We start from the raw sequence: 24,316 nt of genomic DNA on the forward strand, positions 1-24,316 counted from the left end.
AACAGGGCCTTTGACCCTTTTATTTTATTAAAATGGCACGTAAATAGTAAAACAGCATACTGATCGCTTCATACATCTGCAAGCCCCAGGTGCACTGCTCAGGCGCGGCACGTGGACGCCCTCCTGCAGGCTGCAGACTCATGCGTTGAGCAATTCATGTTCTTTATCGGTTTTCCCAACAGCGTCAGGATTTGACAATGGGTCGAGGTCAGCGAAGAGGCTGAACCAGGCAGTCAGGTCCGAGGCAGCCTTGGCAGGCTCTGGGGAGAGAAGGGGAAACATCAGCGAGCGCACCTTCCCAGCGCCAGCCTCCCTGGCCATGTGCACGTGGGTGCCGGCTCCTCACATGAAGGGGCAGTTCCCAGTCAGACAAGCCGAGGCAGGGAATCCCACGTCCCACTGCGGGCTGGCCGTGTGACATTTCTAAACCATGGCCTGGAGCTCAGGGAAGGCAGAGCCCCCGTGTTAACTGTCCCCGGCACCCCACTCCAGGGGACGGCCACAGCCCACCAAGTGGCCTAACACCTCTGACCCTGCTGTTTCACACACAGGAACTTTCAGAGTTACTTCAGAAATCAGACTGAATGGCTGAGCAAGCAAGATGCCATCCAGTGTCCACTGGAGGAATCTTCTCTATCTGTTGGATCTGTTGGAGAAATACCATGGCCACTCTCTTTCAGCTTAAAAGCAGCAGGCCCAGAGGGGGTTTGAAGCCTAGCCAGGCTGCATCTCTTCTCTCAGGGTCACGCTGCCTTCAACACTGTCCCATCAGAGGAAGGAGCTGCCTGCTTCTCTCCCTGGACCCCAGATCGCCTGTCCCTCATGCTTGGGCCTCGCGGGAGTACTGCCTTCCACGGCCCTCACTGACCCACCTGCTCTAACTCCCTGTACACTGCAACTGCCGAGCCAAATTGTCTTCCAGATGAGAACAGCATTTTCCAAAGAATGCCTGATGCAAGTGATTCCCAAGTAAGTTAGGGGCTCTTCCTTACATAAATCATTCCACACGAGAACCTAAGTTCACTGGCTTGGATGACCCAGGTTTTTTTCCGCCTCCAACAGGTGGGAGTATCGAAAGCACGAAGAAAATGGCTGACAGGTTAGCCTTCTAGCAGAGGGCAGCTAATAATGTGCTTTCCATCTGGCTGAAACGGGTCTCAAAAATATAGGCGGGACATGCTGCTGCCAACAGGTTATACTAGAGCGGCAGGAGGGCACGGACGGATTAATGCCACATAAACAGGGCCTTTGGGCTTTTCATTAAAATGGCACAGAAGTGTTGGGACACTGGATTGATCAGGTTATACATCTGACTCCCCTGTCTTTTCCTTCAAAATCTCTTCAGATATATTACTTTGCAATGAGATCATCAGTGCATCTACTATAAAGAGAAAAGTTCTGCAAGTAAGGCTAGTTGGTAATTTGCAAGTTCTTACTATGTAACACTAATTGAATTCCACCTGCAGTTAGGTCTCAAGTCCTTTGATTTATTTGAATATGATAAACCAAGACTTGAGAGATCTCGATATAATTTGGTTGGGCGGTGGGGTGGGGAACAACTTAAAAATGGAGTGACTTGTCTTTCATTAGTCATGTAAGAGGTCATGCAAGGCAACTATAGGGCAAGACTGATTTAGGAGACTTGGTCTATCTCTATTCTTGATAGAGAATATGAAGACATCTTAAAGAGAGTTCCAGTAAAAGCATGCTACCCCCTCACTTCCCCTTCCTCCTAACATCCCAAAGCTGGAGGCAACCTCAGAGGGTGCGTGTGGCCTTGCTATGTGGAGCCAGGTGACTGTATTTTGAGGCAGCCCTCATATTTCCAGGCCTCCACAGTTGGGAGTTTGGAAAACCAGGTGTAACTATTCGCATAACACCTAAAAGAACATACTCAGAATGCTTTTTGATGCTAATAGACACTGCCTTTAACTTCCTGTTGTCACCAGAAGGAACGGAAGAGAGAGAACTATAAATACAGACAACACCTCGAGTCAAGCACATATTCATTTGGGGGTCTGTCTCAAAAGAGGATCCATGAACTTGAAAGGCCCTCTTTTGAAAATCAAGAAACCTGGCTGTTCCTGAGGAATACTAACTAAATGTCTTGCTTGGTGGTGCCAAAGTATTTTCAGCTAAAGAGAGCAAACCTCGGTGGTCTTTCCCACCAACTGCTGTTTCCAACCAATCTTGGGGAGCACCCAGTCACATGGAGACAGATACTTGATTCCTCTTCATTAGATTTGATAAAGGGAATTATTAATTAGGACATAAAGCCAGAAAAATAGCATGTAATTCTTAGGATCATGCAAAACTCTTCAGCCTGTAGCCCCTGCTTTGAACCCTAGGTGTTCAAGTAGAAATTAGCAAAGATATAAAGAAAAAAGTATTAGTTCTGTGGGAAGAAGGGCAACTGTCATTCAAGGGGTAACCCACTGTCACCTTTCAGAGCAGGGCTATTGTCATTTGGACTGGTTGCCTTCGGTGCTGGCCATGCAGCAGGGGAGGGGTGGCATTGCTTTCTGACCAGCCTAATGTCCAAAACCAGAGGTCATTAGGTCTTGGGAGGTCCGGTCCCTCTGCCTCACTAGTTGCTGGGCACACACATGGTTCTCAACCATGGCGGATTCCAGAGCAAGAGAAGAGGGTAGTGTGACAAGACTGCCCCCCCGCCAAACCATGGTTCTCACACTTGAGGCACATTTTAGGGGAGAGTAGATAAATAATCATGCCCAAATCAAAAAGTATGGAAAAATAGGGCAAAGATTGGATTTTGAAAAGCAAACAAGGCATTGCTAAGGTTAAAGTATTTTTGCCTTTAGCTTTATGCCCATTTTGCTTCTCAGGCAGCATCATTTCACAGTCACACCAGACTAACAGCTTTCCAAGGAAATCAAATGCCTTGTTTTTCTGTCACAAGTGGGCAAAACTTAAAAAGGTGAACACCTAATTAAATGTAGCAACAGACCTAGTAAACTGCAGGTCTTCCCTACTTCCAATATGATCCAGTTCATTGATTTTCTATATAGCCAATTTAAATAGGGAGCTTTCATTAATACAGAAAAATAAACGGCAATCCAGTCCAAATAATACAAGGGGAAAGAGAACCCCCCTTCACTTGATGCCTTACCCTTATAATGATATTTTGCTTGTGTAATCCGGCATTCTGTAATGGCCCTTGTGCTCTGACTGCCCTAATGATTACGAGGCATTTGGCACAGTCCTGCTGTGGGGGAAGACAGCATTTACTGTCTGGGCTGGATGCTTTGGCATGACTCATATTTTTTTAATTTTTTATTTATTTTTATTTTTATTTTTTTATTAAGGTATGATTGATATACACTCTTATGAAGGTTTCACATGAAAAAATAATGTGATTACTACATTTACCCATATTATCAAGTCCCCACCCATACCCCAGTGCAGTCACTGTCCATCAGTGCAGTAAGTTGCCAGAGATCCACTATGTCCCTTCTCTGTGATACACTGTTTTCCCCGTGATCCCCCACACCATGTGTACTAAACATACTACCCCTCAGGGCATGACTCATATTTAATGTAGACCCTAACCGATGCTTCTTTGCATGTCTGCTTTAGTTGTTTGTGTCAAGTCCCATCTTCTCAATGAGACAAGGAATTGTTTGTTCAGTGTGCTCCAAAATGCCAGTGCGGTACAGCTAGGTGTTTGTGGCCTAAATCCATGCGGATTCTCACTGTGAAATGGAGACCATTAGATGATGTATCACTGTTCAGTTCATCCTGGTTAAAACTGTATCCCTTTACTGGGATGCTCTGGTCACAGTGTTTTCTACAGAAGAGGTTTTGTCTTTGCTAAGGCCCTCGCAGGACATCATGTCTGGGTGGCAGCGTTCAAGTGGCGAAGTAAAACCAATTTCTGGAGCAAGAAAGCCACTCAGTATATGCCACAAAAATGACAGGATTTAATGCAGTTCATTTATCCTGCCATTCTAAGATCCGTAATCAGGGATGTAATTAGGGAATCATATTTATTAATTTGTGTATTTGTTCCATCTCCTAGAGTTGTGGGCCCCTTGAGGACAGGGATCATGTATTATTCATCTTTACATCCTTTAGTGCATTGCCTGGCACTCAGTGGGTGCTGGATTAAGATAAACTCTCAAAGAGCTCTTTTAAACCATGGGAAGTACACTTCTGAAGCATTCAGAGATGGCAGAGCAATGCTTGGCACAGTCAGTGTGATAATACCCACTGGCTGGCTCATTTCATTTTAGGCAAGTGGCACACAAACTTCTGCCTGAAGACTAACCAATGACAAATAAAACAGGTGCCTGTGACCTTGGGTCCAACACACTGCAAACATACAGAGGGTTTTAAGAAGTACTGTTAGTCATTGGGAGGATGCTTGAACATGTAGCTAACATAATTCATAAACAATGAAAAGCACCAGATTTTGAGGGAACTTTCTGGGATGATGGGAATGTCCTAACGCCGGTTTGTGGTGATGGATGCACGATATAAATTTACCAGAAATCTCTCAAACCGTTCGCTCACAATGGGTGAATTTTATGGTATGTAAATTAGAGTTCAACAAAGCAGTTTCTTAAAATGACCAGATTTGGTGTTATGCAGGAGTAATGTAACCTCCCTGGTTCCTGGAAAACTCGCCCTTGAGCATTTTCCTTCTACACCCAAGTCATAGAAAACAGTGGTTAATGTGGAAAGTTAAAATTGTGGTTCCTTTGGGTACCAAACAAAGCTGAAAGGGTTAGCATCTCATGGTATATTCTACCATTTTCCCTACAATTCTGTCTCAGACACCAAGGGTAATAGAGAACCATGTGTGCTCAGGAGAGTCCACGCACCCTTCCCACCACCCCTGCAGCCTGGCCTCATCTCTTAGAGCTATGGTTCTCAAAGTGTGCTGCCCATACCAGCAGTGTGCCCGTCACTTGACAGCTGGTTAGAAATGCAAGTTCAAGGGCCAGCCCTGACCTACTGAATCAGAATCCCTGGGAGTGAAGCCCAGGAAACCATTTAAACAAATGTGCAGTAATTGTTAGGCATGTATAAGCTTGGAAAGCAGTGCCATAGACAGATGGCCCCTAGGGAGGCTGACTGCGCCACCATCTCTCAGGATCAGGGTCACCTTGGTTTGAAGCCAGAGCTGGGACAAGAAGGGACACCCTCCTAGGAAACAGCGATCTTCTTCAGGACCCAACATCCTGCAGTTTTAAGCTCTTTGATCCTGACTAGCTCTCTGGGTGCAGGGAGACCGACACCCAGAAAGAACCCAAATGGACTCAGAGAAAAGCCAGGTGAGCGGTAAGGAAGTCAACCACTTCTCAGTCTATGTAAGCTATCTGATACAATGGAACTCAACAAGATAAGTCTACCCATTTCAAAAACACGCAGAGCATTAATTTTTTAAAATGGCTGCAGAGAACACTAGGAAAGAGAGGCAGGTTCAAAGCATTGTATTTTTCAGAGCATAAAATGGAACACATTCCTATGGAGGCAGAAATAAATCTACATGTCAAAACAGAGCTCCTCATGCTTTATATAATAGGCCTGTTCCCAAAAAAGTTATAAATAAATAAAAGGTCTGTATATCAAGTCATAGTTTTAAAGTACCAGAAATACAAATCATATTCAAACCTATTGCTTAAAGGATTACAATGGCAGATTCCTTTATAAAGACAATAAATGCTCTCCTCATGGGATTCCTTTCTAACTGAATAGTGCTCACCTAAACACCCACAAACCTTACAAGTGACATGAGGAATCTGTGGATTTGGGGGCTTCTCTGTAGGGGATGACATGAAGGAAGATGGGCCTAGAGACATGGGGGACAGTGTATCTCAGAATTTTCACAAAGACAAAGGGCACCATTTTTCCTTTGTTCCATAGTGTGAAGCAGAAACAGCAGCCAGTTTGCAGAGTCCCATCCCCTCCTCGGTACCGCTACTGAGCGCAAGTCTAACAATTCTGCTATATGTGCATGAGGGACAGGATGGTACAGCTGGGACACCAGATACATTTTTTAAAAAAACAAAGAGCAGTTACTAAGCTCAGCTGAAATGTCAGCCTCACTCAGCTCACTCTGGGAATTACTTAGGGGAGGGGTGCAATATAGGGTAATTGTGGATGGAATGCCCAGCCAGATTTCAAATGTCATGGCTCCTGTCAGGAAAAAAATGTGATTTAAAGGGAACTTAGTGTTGCTCATATTCCTGTAATTGCCATCAACTGTTCTTTAGTTGGTGTTAGTTGGCTGAGGCATTTTTCACATGAAGGGCGGCTAGAAAGATGTCTCCCCATGGCAAAGTAACTGCGGCAGGAGAGGGCAGTGAAGGGTGGGGGCAGAGGTGGCGAGCTCTGGGAACACGACTCTCCTAGCGCTCTGTTCTCTGATGTGTCAACTGTGCTACTCGTTTGCAGGAAACATATACAAAACTTCATTGCAGCAATCCTGCCCCCTTTACTTACATAAAGGAAAATGTAAATCAGCCAGAAATAACACTGGCCAGCTAGACAGCAAGTGGAGCCAAAATAACACCATCCCAAGTAGCACTTTACCCTGAGTGACGTTTCACTCGGTGGGAGAGCAGAAGTCCAGGCTGGGCTGATGATCACCACCTGGGGAGCTTTGGGGTGGAGTTGGCAAGTAAAGGGGAAAGTGGGAACTCCATGGCCACAGTGGCCAAGCACCAACCTGCCCCTCACAGTTTCCCCTCTGAGCTCCAGTTTCCATACATGCAAAGGGTGGATACAAATTCCTGCCTCGTTAGGTTGTTGTGCGGATAAAATGGGATGCTGCAGGTGAAACTAGGGAGACTGAGGCTAGGGGGTAGGCCCTCAATAAATTCTAAGCTGAGTCTGGGTTTCTGTCTAGCTCAGAAAACATGAAGACCAACCCTGAAATTGTCTTAGGATGGTTTTGTTTTAACCTAATGGCTCAGTGTCAGTTGCTCTCTCCTGCCCTTCTCACTGTCCACCTGTCCATCCACAAGTCTTTTTTGAACATCTATAGTATTCCAAGCATTGAGCTATGTGCTGATGGTGTGAGCAACACAAATATATGCCCTGCCCACAACAACTTAAAGCAAGAGACAGAAAATTAAATCAATGCTACAGTGAGATGAGGATAAGTGGGATGATTCAAGACTGGTGTAAAGGGAATAGAGAACAGAAGCACCGACCCCTGGCTGCTGCAGGAGGGGGAGCAAGCAAGAGTACCTTGGGAGAAGGACACTAAAGCTGAGAACTTGAAGGATGAGCAGTTAGCTGTGCACAGCAAGCACATGGGTGTGCAGGCAGGGGACATGCTCTAAGGGGTGGGGAGAGCATGTGCCAAGGCCCAGTGGTGGAGACAGTCAGGCTCATTGGAGTTCCATATGGTTGGAAATCCAGCCTACTGACAACACACAGTTCTCCAGCAGAACAATGTCACTAAGTCATGCTAAGTAAAGGTGTGGGATTCCCTCATCTATAAAATGAGGGTGGTGCTGATGATGGTCATCAAGGTCCCTTCTCCAGACTCACGGAGGCACTTAAATTCTGCAGATATCCAAGACCTACGGATGCTCCTTGGCTGGCTCAGAAAGTGCTGCTGCTCTGAGGGAGCGAACGGCTCCACTGGCTTGTGACAAGAGCATCTGCTCCACATTCACATGATCTTTAGATGCACCAGAGTCTCTGTCACATCATTTCATTTGAGTCCCAGAAATGTTAGTCACCTGGAGCCAGGCTAAGACAGGAAGGGCAAGAGGTGAACTCTGGTGGAGGAAAGGAACTTGAGATAACCCAAAGCTTGATGTGACATTACTCTTAAACGGAGACCCACCTTGGAGTTGGGTAAAAGCAGAAGAACATCCGGGAGGAAGGCAGGACTCTGAGAATCTGGAATGAGTCCTAACGCTCGTTTGCAGACTCCTACATTAAAAGATGTTCTGGTGCAGTTTTTTGAGCAGATGGGAATCTTTTCAGTATCGGTGTCTATTCCAAATGCAAACTCGGATGCGGTGGAGAACAAGGAGGCCGCTGCAGGAGGCTTACGGGTCCTGCTGCCGCAGGCAGGCAGCCCTCCGGGGCCCCTCCTCCTCCCTCTAAGGGGCCTCAGGGAGGAACGACTTACGCATTGCTGCGTGGCACAGGAAACCCCAGGCCCTACCTGGCTGGTAACCTCGGAAACTCTTAGAAATCCTAGACAAAATTAACCCCTTCACATTTTCAAGCACAACTTGATCCTAATATAAGTGCTCTTGTGTGGCTCTCCTAGCGCTTGAAGTGGGGGAGGGGAACAGAGGTACTTGTTCTCTTACTAAATCCCCCTTCCCTTCTATTCCCCCAGAATGGTGGGGGACCAAGTGAGGAGAGAAGCCAAAGGGGGGAGGAGGGAGGCAGAGGAGGATGGGGGATGGGGCCGCTGCCCTCCACCTCGGGCCCTCGCCCCTCTGGCCCTGAGGAGAGGCAACACCTGGAGCTCACAGGACCCAGGTCCAGGGCTGCTGGAGCCAGGGTGAGTGCACCAGAGAGAACGTGTGGGTGGCTGCTAGCACAGGTGAGGTTTGGGAGACAATCTTGGTTTCAAATACTCTATTCTGGAACATCACCCAACTTTCATGGGTGACTGGGACTCTGCCTCCACGACAAGCTGGCTCTCCCTGTCCCTGTGTGTGCCCAGGATGCGTAGGGCCAGGCTAACCATTACAAGGCCTGCTCTTCCAGGAGCATCCTGGGAGGGCCATGAAGGGACCTGCTGGGGAACCACGCTTGCCACCAGAAACAAGGCACTGAGAGGCACCAGGACAGAAAGGGGACAGGCACAGGTTCCATAGTCAGAGGGCTCAGGTTCACAATCCCACCTGCCTCCTGCCAGATGCCGTGTGAACTCAGGCAAATTACTTAGCTGCTTAGCAACTCAGCTCCTTGGCTGTAAGATGGAGCGGACATAGCACCTGCCTGGGAAGAGTGTGGTGAGGATTAAGTGGGTTCCCACAGTAAAAGGTACAGGGGACAGTGCTTGGCGCATAGCATGTACCCTATGGAGTCCCAGTTATTGTTATTTTACCAGCTCCAAATGGAAAATTCACAGAACTGCACAATCTTAGACCTCAACATCTCTCAAGTGGGGGTTAACCAAGGAATAAGAAGACACTTGGGGAAAGGTGGATGGTGTTCCTTGGGTCTCCCCTGAGGGACTGGTGCATTTAATTTCTCATGTTATAGATGAGAATGCAAAGGCCCAGAGAATCTGAGTGGCCTGACCAACCTTTGCAGAGTGAGTGAGGGAAGAGAGTTTGCAGAATAAAACCCGGGCCCTGATCTCCCTGCCACTGCTTGTTTCATTGAGCCAGTATGTCAATGCACTTTTCTACCTGTTTAGTCTGATGACTTACTCACTTCAGTGGTTTATTTCATTTGGTTTTTGAGGTGATCTGGATGATTGGGGAAGCAGTTTCAATACAACGTGTCAAAGTTTAATAGCTATTTAGATGCTTTTGCAATTCATGTATACAGATGTCTTTCCTAGACCATGGATGCAATGGGAAAAAAACTCCAGAGCCAACATTCATCCTTTCCTTTTTTAGGGGCTCAGAAGAGTCCTGACAAAAGCCTAGAATGTGGTTATTCATAACTGGATTACATGATCAGTCATGTAAGCCAAGAGCCCATTCTTTACATGTTCTGGAGGTTTCCGGAGTCCTGGAAGCGCCACGGGTGGAACTGTGGGGTGCCCGCAGGGAGTCTGCAGGTGTAGGGGAAGCTGAATGGGCTCTGCTTTCAAACACTCAGGTTCCACTTTTTTCCTGACATTTTGAGTTTCATAAACATTCCATCTGTGGCTGCTGATGTGCAAAGGAAACAGGGTAACTCAGAGGGTACAAAATAACCCCTTTAAACATTGATCTAGATGGATCCCCAGCAAGGGAATGGAAACACTTAGCAGCCAGAATGATCTTTTTAAATGCAAAGTTAGATCCTGTCCATCCTTGGTCCCAGATGTGATGGTTCCCAATTTCACTTGGGCCAAAAAAAGACACAAGTTCTTCCAAAGGCTACAATTCAAGGCCTGGTGTGGCCCAGCCTCTGCCCCTTCCCCCCCACCAAGCACCTCTCCCTGTTGCTCCAACCACAACACTCATCCTGAAGACCCTCGACCACGTCGTCCCTTAGACACTGGCACAGGGGTTCCCTCTGCCCAAATCTCCATCTGGCAGAGTCTCTCACCTCCTGCAAGTCGTTGCTCATCTTCTCTATAAGAATCCTATTTACTTCTGCGGCTCAGCCCACCCTGCCCCCTGCACACCCCCCACCCACCCCATTGGCAACACTCTCCAGCACTCAGGCCCTACTTCTACCTTTTCTCCCTAACGTCAATCACTTTCTAAGCTACTGTGTGACCTGCTTCTTTATTTAATCTATTGTTCATTATATCCTCTCCATTAGAATGGGATTCCAGGAAGGCAGAAGCCTTGTCTCTTATGTTTTCAGATGAATCCGCAATGCCTGGTGCCCAGAAAGATCCAGTAAGTATTTGGTGAATGAACGAGAAACTTGCTAAAGATTTGGCAGGGTGGCAACCCTAAGTGAGATTTTGTTTGCCTTGGAAATAAACGGCCTCCCTTTGTAGTACCTCTTTCTCTCCCTAGAGTATGAGCTTGCATCTTTCTCTTGCATCTCTCTCTCAGCATACCTCCCACCTGAGACCTGAGCGTGGTGTGGTGTGGTGCCTTTCCCCTAGATGTGGAGCAAAGCTGAAGTGCAAAGGCCCTGGCCACTGCTCTTGTCATAGCTCTCGGGCACAATTCCGGGAACCCGGCCATGGGCCCCGAGCTGAGATCCACTCATTGCCTGCTCAGGAAGCGGACGTGGGGCTCTGACTCCCTGGCTGTCAGCGTGGGCCACTTACAAGTGAATGACACTCAGCATTCCAGCTAAACAGAAGCACTGCCACCTCAGTCCCCTACTGGCAGCAGAGGACCAGTTTCTCCAAAGCTGCGCCTCCGAGGGGTTCATCCTGCAGCCCAGCTGGAGACTCTCCAGCAGGCCTAAATCTGAGTTGTGGATCTCTGCTCTAGCCTTCTTACTTTCCCACGGGCTGTTGGCACCTCCACTGCAGGTGGGTGGGAGCGAAACCCCAGGTCTTGGCTGCACTGCTCACCTGGAGCGCCAGTGACAGAGATGGTGAAACCCGGGGTGAAACTCAGGGCAGAGAAATATTTTTGGGCTTCCTTTACCCTTCTTATCTCTAACTCTATTACTGAAAATAAATGAGATGGCTACAAAACTGGACTCACAAAGGTAGATAAAAGGCATCATGCATTTCATACAAAAGAGGGAACTCTTGCTATGTCCATGATCTCATTTCCAAAGACCTGAAATGTTTTTAATAGTTCACAATTACTTAATCACTCCAGCTCTGCTGTTTGTTCTCAGCTTTAAGTGTCAGATAAACGCATTGTTTATTAAGGAGATGAGTTCATGGAAAAACCAAAACAACGTGAGAGTTTCTTACTAGTGATTCTTATCTTACCATTAAAGGAGGAAAAGTGTGTTGAAATACTAGAAAATTGTTTCCTTCCCCACGTCTGTTTAGAAGTTCAAACATAAAAACTTAAACTTCAACCTGAGCTCTGGCTTTTGCACTCTCAGTCACGTGCTTCCCCCTGCCAGCAACCCTCGACCAGCACGTGGTCTGGGCGTGCCTTAAACCCTGACCAATGTTGCTGACCACTTTTGATCAGCATGGAAACTCTTATTTCTGCTGTGACTGGAATGCATGGGACTATTACACCGTGTGTTTCCAGCTGGACAGGAACGGCTGAGCCCGGGCAGCCTCACAGTGGGGATGGGCCAGAGTTGGGGTGGGAGAGAAAGCAAGGGAATGCTAAAACCCAGTGTGGAAAGAGTTAAGAAGCCCCGTGTAATTAATGTGAGTCGGCACTCTGAAAGAGGGCTGTCTGTGGGGACATGGCAACTTGGCCCAGTGAGTGTACAGGAGAACCCAGCCAGCACAACGGCCTGGCAAGTGTGGTCAGGCCTGCAGGGCCATGACTGTGAAGGCAATCGGATCCTCTCAAGCATGCCATGAAAAAGCTCAAAATCAAAGTAAGGCGACAAGATTGAGAACAAAATGCTAGTACTGTAAAAAGTAACTGAGTAATGGATAACCATGTACGTAAATGTATATTTCTGATAATGTCTGGCATAGAGAAGAATGCTCTACATACCTTATGTAGCTCACAGGGCCAAAATGAATGTAAGTCACCCATGCAATACTGAGAAATAGATACAGGGAAATGAATCTAAACCTAAGTTGCCAAAAAAAATAGGTCTTACATTTTTATCTCAAAGCTGGAACGTGGTTCTGAGATTTCAGCTAAATAGTCACTGATATAAAAGAAAAACACAAACAAAACAAAAAACAGACAAAAAACACTGGATATAAAAGAAATACCAGAAAACATAGACAAAGAAGAAACAGGGCTTCGGATTAGAGAACAAACAAACAAACAAACAAAACACCCCACTTCAACCCCCGTAGGACATACCCTGTAGTGAGGCCTGTAAGTCTTTCATATTTTGGTCTAAAAGCTGTGAAGGGAGGAATCCAGAGCCTGCCTGGAGCTTGGGGTCTGCCTCTCCCGGGGCTGCAGCGAGTGCTGGCTCCTTTAGCCGCCCGTCTCCGAACACAGCAGCCCACTCTTTGCTGAACTCGCCCTCTTCCAGGGAGGAGGCACTGAAGATCTCAGTCAGCAGCAGCAGGTCGTCTTTGTCAGCACCTTCGGGGTCCAGGGTCCCTGCTGCTGGGCCCAGGCAAGCTGATCAGAGGAACACAGCACACAAGACATCACCACCAAGGGCCCAAGCCTTGGGCAGACATGCAGGGGGACTGGGAAGGGACAGACTGGGTGAGGGCCAGATTTAAGAAATAATCACAATATAAATTAATCCCATTATAGCCTCTCCCAAGCCCTTTCAGAATGAAACTTCTGGTTCTATTCTCCCTCATCCTCCTTCCCTCAAAGCAAGTCCAGTTTCTGAGCATCATTAGAACTGCACTTGAACAGTTTCCACAAAAACTCTAGGGTTTTGGTTTTTCCTTAATATAAAAATATTATAATAAATATTATTAATATATAATAATAACTATTAATATAAAATGTTTCCTTAATGTAAAATCCAATTTAGCACCCAAACATGTCTCAGACAGGAAACAAAGCCAGGACTGAATGCAGGTTGAAGATCTTAGTTCCTTGCCTGTAAAGCTTCCTGGATCTTCCCATACAGTAAGCGCTAGGTCCAGAGCCAGCCCACCATGTGGCAGTGTACCCTGCCTACCAGATGGGGAGAGGACCCTTGCCACACCCTGACTGGCCCAGGCAAGGAGAAGGGGTGGAGGATGTCAGGAAGTCCAGCAACGACCCAGAAAGGCATTCTCGCTTCCGTTCTCCTTCACTGTAACCCAACTTCGTAAAGCAAAGGAAAGGTGGGTCTGGTTGGCCTGAGAGCAGCGTGAAAGAATGACGGGAAACAGGGCACATCATGGAACTGCCTAGAGGATGAGTTTCATGGGCCAGAGACACATCCCTGGAGGGTTTTTGGAATGAGCACTGGACCAAAGGGGAGTCGCTGGACCATTCTTTATTTGCTGTATGACTTCAGCAGGACCCCTAACCTGTCTGAGCCTGTTTTTCATCTTTGAGTATTGTCAGGAAGACCAAAAGAAATACACCTGAGACTTCACTGCCTGCCCAGAAGGAAGACTTTAACGAAGAGATCCACTCTTACAATATGAATACTGGCAAAATACTGAATAAGGAATACAAGAAGAATGGGGCACCACTCTCAGCAATCCTACAGCAAGACTTTTCACTGAGTTTTCTACATATTTCAAAAACTAAGGACTGACGGTTTTATTAACTGTGGCTTAGTTGTGGTATCTAATTGCCACTTAGAGCGTGCAAACATTTTTGTTCTAAGTCATGAAGAGAAGGAACCTTCACGATTTATATTTTCTCTGGGCTATATTGCAATTCTGATACTGTCACATTAAGTGAGATTAACAGGTTTTCCTCAAATATATGAGATAATTAGTAAGTGAAAAATTTTTTTTTTAATCTTATCTTTGCTGGCTTTACTGGATCTATTTTCAATCACACTTTATATAAAGATGTACAGATTGCAGGGATTTTTAATGTGCTGAGCAGACGGGCTATAAATCCTGGAGGGGAGGAATGCAGTCACTCTCCTATCACTGTGGTTTAAAAATAGGGGCAAAATATCACTTTAATTGGACAACTGTCTAATTTAGGCATTCTTATTGTTTGTGTTATTGCAGAAATTTGCACTGAAATACAGCCTGCAGGTGGGGTGGTAAGACAAAGGGAGGATGACATTTTATTAAACAGGCTTCTGAGACAGTTCTGCCCTCAAAGGTGGCATAGGATCCACCCAGGCAAGGCAGACATGCAAGTGAGACAGCCCATGTCTGCGAGTGCAGGCAGGAAGCCTGGCTGTGACAGGACGTGTCTATCAGCCTGCCTCTGCGCAGGCTCCCCCTTCCTCCCTCCATCTCCCTGGCATCACCCTTCTCACATACATAAGCTTTGCAAGCCTCCATACTTCCCACTTTCAGCTGGGACTGAATGCCCACACCTTTCCCTATGGTTTGCTTCCTAGCCTGACTGAAACCAGAAGATTGCTGAGCCAACCCGTTTTACTGGAACAAATTCAAATCGATGTGTAGGCCCTAGAGGGACAGATGACTGTAAGTGAGCACTGGAAGTGACACGTGTTCCTCCTGAAGTCACTCTACAGCCCTCCGTTAAGTCAAACCCTGGGGTTGGCTTCACGGCTCTCATCTGGGTGTCAATCCAGGGAAGATCATGGCTAACATTAGCAGCAACAATAATAAACTTTGAGGCTTCCCAATATAACCACGGACTGGAGAGGCTCTATCTTTGTTTTTACTCTTCAGGTTTTGTGTGATGGTATTAACTGCAGTCTTGCTAAGGCAGCATCTCTTCCCTCCTCCTCTTCACTTTTCCCTTCAAGAAAACACCTTCTCCACAGGGTCCTGCTGAGATACCACTTAAGAGGCCCCGTCGCCCCTCACTCCCAGGTGGACAGGCAACCCTGGCTGGCCAGCGCCCTTCCCTGCCTCAGCCATGGGGACTGACTCAGGGAGGGGCACACGCCAGAGGCTTCCCTGGGTTTGGTATATGGAAGCTGGAAGGGAGAGGGTCTTTCTTCCTTTGGGATCCAAGTTCTAAAGATGAGGTTTGAGGCTCCTGGGGACGATGTAGCCAAATCTGGAGGGAAATAGTGTCAAGAGTTGGAGAGAGAATCCTGACACACTAAGGCCCTGCATTCAGCCCTGTCTGAAGCCAGTCTACCTCCGTGTGTCCCCGCTTACATGGACGGATATTCAGCACAGTCTCTTATTTTCTTTTTTAATGTTAAAGGTTAACTATTTAGAGAAGGGTTTCTATTACTTCTAAACAAAAGGTCCTTATAACTGTATCCTATCAAACTCAGAGTTACTGATAGAAATGAGAGTAGGACCCCGTGGTGAGGATGATATTGTTTAGAGCTGTTTTGAACAGAGCTCTAGTCTGAGGTCCACCAATGCATTTGGTCGGTTACGCAGTGGCCTGGTTATTTAACAGTTAAATACACCAGACTGCACAGTGGATATTTTCTCCTTTAAGAGAACTTATTACGTAGCTCAAAGCAATGAAACCGGCACTGACTTAAACCAAAAAATAGGGAAACCCAATTATTGCTCTGATAATTAAGATGCTTAAAATTACTATACATAACTTGTAAGAAAAACTTAATCACCAGTAGAAAAGGACAGGTTTAGGTCTGTAACCAAACAAGCCAAGACTTGAAAAATAACACTAGTCAGTTTGTTCTTAATAATCACACTATCATTTTCTTTAGAAATTATTCAACTCAAGTGTGAGAAAATGGGGGAAACATGCACAGAAATGATAAGCGCTGTGACAGAAGCCCTGCTAAGAGCTCCAGGACAATAGTCAGAGATTCCACCCACACAGACGAGAATGTACCATTCCTGGGTGAGGGCGCCCATCGGCCCCTGCTTTAAAGGACGAGCAAAGGTTGTGGACTCTCTGCCAAACCCGCAACTACACCCCAAACCCCCTTCATGCTCTTGCAGGCTCTCAGGTCTCCAGGTTTACTTTCATATCAAATAAGCCAACCACAGGCATTACAGCAATAAAGGCAACAGACCGACAAAGTCAAATTCTCACCCTGGGGCCTCCACCTACAAGGCCCATCATGCTCCGTCTGCCATTCTCAGGCCAGCCCTCCCCATGCCCTCCCCTTCCTTTTGGGGGCTCTGCTCCCAGCATTATTCAGCCCCAGCATCTGCAGTCTTTCATTCTCTGAGGTGTCTTCTCCCTGACCTCAGAAGATGGGTATCCATCCCAGAAAGTCAGTCTCACTTGCCATTGCTGGCTGCCCCAGCTCCCCCTTCAAGTTACTGTTCTGGTTTCTTGTTCCTTCTGCAGCCACACACTCCACACTATCACCACTCTTTTTTCAGCTGCCTGTAATCAAGTTCCTGCTTAATTACACCCTACACAGAAGCGGCTCTCTCCCAGCTCCCTTTCTCAGGCCTCAGCCTCTCCAGCACTTTGCATGTTGCCCACTCTGAGATGCATGTCATCTCCCAGGAGTCCCCATGAAGCGGCTCTCTGGGGTGTCTCCCTGGCTTCTGGGCCACACTTTCCCTGCTGCCTCTTCCTACTCTGGTTGCCTTCAGGTTTCCTTCCAAGCCATCCTATCTCCCTTCCCATTGTTTTCTACTGGAGATCTTATTTATTCTCATGGTTCCAATGTGACTTGGGAAGATTCTTAAATCTCCAGTTCCAAGTTCTTAACTCTGATGACCAATTCCAGACTCAGGGACCCTTTGGGGTTTGCCTACAGGCGAGCCTGCTGCTGCTCCAGAGGAAGCACCCTCCCACTGTATGTCCTTCTCAGTTTGGCTGTGAGGTTATTACTCTCTTACTCAAAACCCTCTGGGGCTCCGACAGCTGAGGGGAGCACCAGTCAGGGGCCTCTACAGTCAGGCTGTGGTGCAGCCCTCTCAGCACCTTATGGCACTTCAGGGAAGCCTATGATCCACAAAAGTCCTCTACCTGCCATTTCTGACACATGTTTCCCACCTTCCTGTCTGGAAACTTGCTGTTTCCTTCCAGTGAGATGCCCAAAGAGAGGAATCAGACTCAACTGAAAGGGATCTGAGAGGTCATCAACTCTAACTCATTTTACAGATGAGGAAAAGGCAAGAGATTTGCCCAAGGCCATATGATTCGGCAGCTACAGATCACCTGGCAGGGGGACCCCTGGCTCCCAGGCCAAGATGTGTTCTCAGTGCAGCACACTGCTTGTACTTCAGAGCCCATTAAGGATCTCACATCTAAACTAAAGCTTTTGTAAAGCTTTAAGGGTTTCTAAGATCAGAGCTCCACTCAGCTGCAGGCACCGTGGCAGAATGGCCTGCAGGGCAGTCCACCCAGTGTGTTTGCCCTGCACTGCCCAATGCTTCAAAAATAAAAACCCTATACCCCTGGGGAAACTGATCCTGAGCCAATGAGCTCTAACTGATTCTGACCCAATCAGTTTTCAATAAGTGAAGATGGACATACAGAGAAGCCTTCTCAGGTCAGCCAGACTGCGGGTAACAGAAAGCTAATGTGAGACCCTGGGCACAGCCCATTCAGGTGGTGGTTTTGAAATCATACTGGGTTTTCATGACCTCAGCAAAAATTAGAAACACATAAGATGGAAACATAACTACATAGACAAAAAGCGAGAGCACAGGAAGACAGATAAATGTCACATAAGTTACCCTCCTCTGTGTGTGAAACAGGAAGACTCTGTTTCTCTGGTTTTCTCCCTGGTCCCCACTCTCAACATTATGACTAACTGTAAAGGCCGCACCCTTACAACACAAAAGAAAAACCCCAAACACCAACACTATCGTCCCCTCGCCCAGAAAAATGTGTGGGGAAAGATGGGTAGGAAACCACCTCATGAAAATGGCTAACAAGAAAAATATTGTTCCTTACAAAAGGCCCTGGTAAAACAAATTGTACATGTTTGGAATTTAAGAATACTGCTTTGAAACTCCCTTCTGGTGAAAAAAGACATAGATAGTAAGAGGTGAGGGAAAATCCACCCCTGCCCACTCTCTGGGAAATATACACATACACACACACACACACACACACACAGATACACACCCCAAATAAAACAAAACCCACGAAAAAACCCTCCCCTGCAAAAAAAAAAATCCAATAGTGCTAGATCCTGAGTGGACATTCATTCATAAAATACTCCTGATGACTGATCCTCAGGTCTGGTCCTCCATTTTAGCATCAGAACTTAACAAGCAAGCAATCTTCCTGGAAACCCTGACACCTGGGGCAGGGGTACACCCACAGAGAACACTACCGAGTACATCATGATAAAATTATAATGGTATTTGGTTTTAAAAGTGCACTATTATTTGATGAAAAGACCCAAGCCAGCAGCTCACCCTAGGATGCTGAGGGAGACAGGGAGAAGGGAAAGTTTATAAGAAAAGATAGTGGGCTTAATATTTGCCACATTACATGTGAGCATGCAACTGGACCCCTAGTCAGCAACTGAACCCCTAGTCAGCTATATATATAGAGAGAGTTTTGCATGACCTCAGGAGAAACTGGGCATGGGGACATATGTGTGTATTACTGCTCTAGGTGGAAGGGTCATGCCCAGGCCTCAGGGAGCCAATGAATGAACTTCCCAGTTGTTCTGAGAGTGGGTCAGGATTTGGAATCACAAGTCTGGAAGTAGTAACCATAGAAGTAGCAGAAGACAAACCTTTTAAATGTATTGTGGACAACTAAAACTTTTAAAAATTGGTTCAGTTGGTCATGTCCTAGAGAGGGATCTTTTGGTTAAGGTCAAGGAACTGAATTCATCTCACTCTCTTCTGCTTTACACCACCACTTTGTTCAGTTGTGTGATAGTTATTTTTCTTGGCCAAGCTTTGAGGAACACAAAGACATTGACTATATAACTCGTGAATTGAGGTCGGGATTGTCACATGTGGTCACGAGGTAATTTCAGAGCCACTTTCAAGTATAATGTCACTCAGTTTCTTTTTCACTTAAAACACTTTAAAAACTGGCTCGATATTGGTTTTCCATTATATTATGTATTTAGTAGGAGAAACACATTTCCTTATGACACTGAATTAGAGTGATTTTCTGGGCAATGGCTTCTGGAGAACAGTCTTGCTATTGTTATAAGTGGTCTGTTTTTTGATAATATGATTCCACAGCTTAGCCATTACTTGTCTGATAGAATCACCACTGGGAGTGAACAGCCCCCAAGCAGCGGGGGACTACAGTTTATAGCCCCCAAGTCCTGTGAAAAGCCAGTCATCCCTGGATTAGGCTCTTTTTATTTCTTGACTGTTTAATGCCTTGCATATTATCATCAGTGTTTTAATTCCAGGATTTGGGCCTTTGGGCAGTTTTCTGAAGGGCACACATTTTGAAGGCAGCTAATTAATGAGTATTCTTCTCTTCAGTCACCACAAGTTCTCTGTGCAAATGAAGGAGTATTTTTATACTTGTGGCCATGTTAATTTTTTAGCTGATGCTACCCTAGGGGTTGCCAAAGTAGAAGAGGCAGATAGTGGGAAAGAATGGGTCATGCCTCAAGAAGGGCTTTGAGGGTTGGCAGTGATAAAGGGAAAGGAAAAATTATGTGACACTGCATGTAACTGAGAAAATCTGTAAATCAGTTTTCCTGCCTGACAGCACATACACATTTTGGAGAAGAGCACCCACATCTCTTTATATTCAGAATTAAATTAAGTGCCCCCCAAAAGGGTATGAGCTGCTATTCTATGACACAAAGATTGTAACTATAAACTAATGAGGCATGAAAGTTGTTCTAAATAAATACATATAAATTATATTTCAATGTATCTTGGCACATGCTTTGGAGGAAGCTGAAGGAAGTAAGCCTGTATCTCAGGCAGTGAGCAGCATTTCTGATTTAATTCTGTGAAGAAAGGCATGGCAACTGGGTTAGTGGTGCACCATTACTACCAAGTTACAAAACCAAGAACTGTGTTTTGTAAGGAGGGGGTAAACCTGAGAGTATAGACTCATATTTACTGGTGTCAATGTAAAGAAACACTGGATGGACACAGGAGGGGATGGGAATACTGGAACAGACAAGAGTGGGCCACAGACATGGGAGTGAGAGGGTTATTTTTTTACTGTGTACATTTTATTATTATTTTGGTTTTTGTACCAATGTGAATATACCACCTATTCAAATATTATGTTTATTAAAAGAACAAAATTAAATAAGGGATAATAAAAGCAAAGAGAAAAGTACATAAATGAGAGGCTAGTGATAGCATAAATAATCTATTTATCAAAATAAGTTGAATCATATGTATTATTATAAATGATTTGTTAAATGTTAAGACTCGCTAAAACTAGGTCGTAGGTGCCTATTGCTTGTTGTATTATTGTCTTTATCTCACCTTCTTAAGACTGAAATATTTCCCTCTCTAGAAAAATAATTTGTCAAAAAAAACACCTTTATTATCAAAGCATTCTATCCTTAAGCCAAGGGGGAAATATTTTTATGAAAATGGAATTCATGTAATGGCAATCTGGATTAATTACTTGCTTTTTTACTTTTGTAATCTGGTACTATTTCAATATTTACAAATAACTAGTCATTTTGATAAAATACACATGGATATTCATGAAATATTGCATGGTACTTTGTGTGGAATGAGAAATTAATACGGAAAGCAGGTTCTGCCTTCAGGTTTATATCCTAAGCCCTGGACACTTATTTTGAGAGTTCTGTGGCCTTTCCAATTTTGAAAAAAGCTTCAACCAGTGCACTCTGTTTTTCAGATTTTCTTCCTCTCACACTTTGGGAATTAAATCCAAATCAAGTTCAGACTGAGTAGTGAAAATTGCCAACTGGGGCCTGCAGGATGATCTTTCCTGTCCTATATAGGAAACCTGTCAGACCAGGGCAGACTGTGTGCCAGCCACCCAGGGTAAGGGGTGCTCCAGAATTTGGATCAGAATCTTAGGTATATTGGACTCATGGTAAATCATTAGAGGGAAACCCTGGGGAGGACGGAGAGCAAAAGCTATGACCGGGCTGAACACACTTAATTTCTTAGGATCATGCATGTCTCATCCAAATTCATGGTTTTGGATTCTTTTCTGGGGGCTTATTTAGTAAATGACCTTAAGTCTGGTAAATCTGGGTGTGGGACCTAGCCAGGCAAATGCTCCCTCTGCATTTAACTGAAGCTCAGTGGAGATACAGCATAGTACACCACCAGGTATTTCTAGTCCTACTATCTCAACTTCTGACCATTTGAAGAGTGTCCCTGTACCAGAGACCATGAAAGATCCTTTACATAATGATGTCCAATTCTGACATAACAGCAAGACTATTATTATTGGTTCCATTGTACAGATGAGAAGAACTGAGGCCGAAAGAGCCTAAGTATAAAGCAAATTACTTGAGGCCATACTGACCATTTATGGCAGAACCACTATTCAGATCCAGGTCTATCTGATCCTGAAAGCCATGTGTTTTCTACTATAGCATACAAGCTTTAACATAATAACTTTCAGCTTTATTGGTTTACCCATTATGTAATTATACTAAGGATGACAGATCTACACATAGTAATTTGTGCTTGGGCATATTTCAAGTCATTTATAAAGACAAAGAATAGTTCCCTAAAAACAATTTGCTTGGGACTGCAAAGCTATTCAAAAGATAAACATTATATTTTCTGCATATAAAAACAGTATTAAAAAATTAAATTATAACCCCAAAGAAATGCATAAATCTTACCACCTTCCTCAGGTTTCATGTCTAATAGTTCATCTATAGGACCATTAGAGGAGGAGAAAGAAAACAAAATTATGAGTCAGCTTCATTTTGCAAGCAGTTTGAGTCAAATTATTAAAACTGAGGCATTTTCTTTAATCTAGATTACCTGAGCAAGCATTTTGTGTAGAGCTTTTGTCTAAGGCAGATAAAACATTTTTTCCATCTTCGGCTGTAAATATAACGTGCATTAGGTTATCACCAATTTAGAATGGTGTGTGTGTTCATATACTATTGCAATGTAAGGTAAACACACAGCTTCAGAAAGAAATGACACCCACAGAGTCACACATGCAGAAGCAGTGTTCCTCGTATTACATTTTACATTTTACTCCAGCCATTGGCTTTCAATGAACACTGAGTTAACAGCCCTGAATCTAAGCTTTGTTTGGTAGAAAACTATATGACGCTAATCTAACAATTCTCTTTCCATAAACAGATGTGTGACAAGTAAGTATTGTTTGATGGTGCTAATGAACCTTAGCCATATGGGGCTGGCTGAAATTAAAGGGCAGATTACTGAGTGAAAGAAGCCCATCTGTAAAGGCTACATACAGCATGATTCCAACTATGCAACGTTCTGGAAAGGGCGAAAGTATGGAGATAGTAAAATGGTCAGTGTTTGTCAGTGGTGTAGGGGGAGGGAGAGAGAAACAGTTGAAGCCACAGGGGATTTTTAGGGCAGTGAAACTATTCTGTATGACACTGTAATGGTGGATACATGCTATTACACAGTTGTCAAAGCCCATAGACTATATGATACCAAGGATAAACCTAATGTAAACTAAGGAATTTAAGTGATAATGACATGTCAGCATTGGTTCACAGACTGTAACAAATGCATTACCCTGGTGGGGGTTGTTGATAACGGACACAGCTATGCATATGTGGGGGTGGAGGCATGTGGGAAATAAATCTCTGTACTTTTTGCGCAGTTTTGCTGTGAATCAAAAACCTCTCTGAACAACAAAAAGCATGTGTTTGTGTGTCTATATGTCACCAATAGAAAAAACTTAAAACTTGGTTTGCTTATATGTATATTAGACTTTCAGCAGGTCAAATAAAAGATGACACTTCATTATAATGGATTCCATTCCATGTACATATAAAGCAAGGTAATCAACAGTTACAGTCCAGTTAGAACTAGTAATGATAATAGTAGAAATGTTATTATCTGTCATTAAAGAAACAGCTGTCAAGTCTCAACTGTGGCTGCGCCTCTGACCAGCCGCGGCTGACGTGACCAGTGATGCTATTTTCTGGTTCAAAACATACAATCTTGCTCAGTAATGCTATAGGGTCGATATCATTGATATTTGAAGATTTAAAACTACAACAAAAGGAAGGCAATTAACATAGAATTTTATTAATTGGAAAAGAAGAAAGGCCTAGGAGAAGTTTGCCAAAAAAGAAAAGGGGCTGGTTGTTAAGCAGTGGTATTTCAGAAGCAAGTCTAAATAAATATCAAAACTTACTCTTAAAATTAGAGGATTCTTTGTGCTGGTTTTCATCTGCTAATGAAATTAACCTTAAAAAAAAAGTTTAGTAATTTAGTACTGAAAATGTTGTATTTATGATACAGCCAGATTTTCTGTACAATATCTATTACTGCTCTGTAACACACATGCATTCACTCAAACACACACACACACACAGAAGGTGGAATGATAGTCATTTACATGCTATACATATTTTGAAGAGGAAATAAATTTGTTGCCTTTCTCCTGTCCCAAGTCTTGTTAGGAGCGTTTTAATATCTGAATTTGGTTTCATTGCTAGGCTATGTACTATGTAAGTATCTAGGTAGGTAGTTAGGTTTATCTAAGACAGAGATACGTACAGTTGCCACTTTTAAAAACACAGTTAAAAAATTGGTGGGCAAGTAGGTATTTATTCTGATTCCTAGTATAATAGGAGAGGAAAACTCAGGAGGTTCACTAAATCACCTAACTCTGAAAGCATGATCGTTCTCAAATCCAGAAGATTGTCACCTACTCAACCTTACCACACAAGGGTAAGATCATGGCAGAGATATATCACCACCCTGAGATTCAGCTGGTGCCTCTGAACCTCCCTCATAGCACAGTGGTTCATCATTACCTGTTATTTCACAACAAAATTCCTATTAATTTTTCATTTTTCATTTTAAATGGTTATTGGGCTATACTTACTGAACTCTTAAAAATTAAGTACTAAAATATGGTAGAAATCTTAAATTAATTAAAACTAATAAAATAATCTTGGTGGTTCCCCTCTGAGTAAAGGCTAATGCTTTATTTTGATTACAGTAACATGTATTTTGCAAAGAAGGTGCCAGGACTCACTCCAGGCCCTGCCTCTTACTACCCAGGGG

General features: G+C 44.6%; 1 protein-coding gene across 7 annotated transcripts in view; it reads right to left on the minus strand.

Moving 5' to 3' along the window:
* ICA1 (islet cell autoantigen 1) overlaps window positions 1-24,316 on the minus strand; it is a 128,197-nt gene continuing 103,881 nt past the window's right edge. For 3 of the 7 annotated variants that reach the window (XM_036894434.2, XM_036894435.2, XM_036894433.2), the window contains exons 10-14: window positions 23,439-23,491; window positions 22,073-22,135; window positions 21,928-21,960; window positions 12,537-12,806; window positions 1-260 (exon numbers count right to left, since the gene is read on the minus strand). In XM_036894434.2, coding sequence (XP_036750329.2) covers window positions 139-260; window positions 12,537-12,806; window positions 21,928-21,960; window positions 22,073-22,135; window positions 23,439-23,491 — 541 coding nt within the window. In that variant the 3' untranslated portion in view covers window positions 1-138. Of the gene's footprint in view, window positions 261-12,536; window positions 12,807-13,326; window positions 13,373-21,927; window positions 21,961-22,072; window positions 22,136-23,438; window positions 23,492-24,316 lie in introns of those variants that run through there. The other 4 variants (XM_057504550.1, XM_036894436.2, XM_057504551.1 and 1 more) reach the window with 4 other exon arrangements.

The sequence above is a fragment of the Manis pentadactyla genome, chromosome 7 (assembly GCF_030020395.1).
Source record: "Manis pentadactyla isolate mManPen7 chromosome 7, mManPen7.hap1, whole genome shotgun sequence".
NCBI classification, from domain to species: domain Eukaryota; kingdom Metazoa; phylum Chordata; class Mammalia; order Pholidota; family Manidae; genus Manis; species Manis pentadactyla.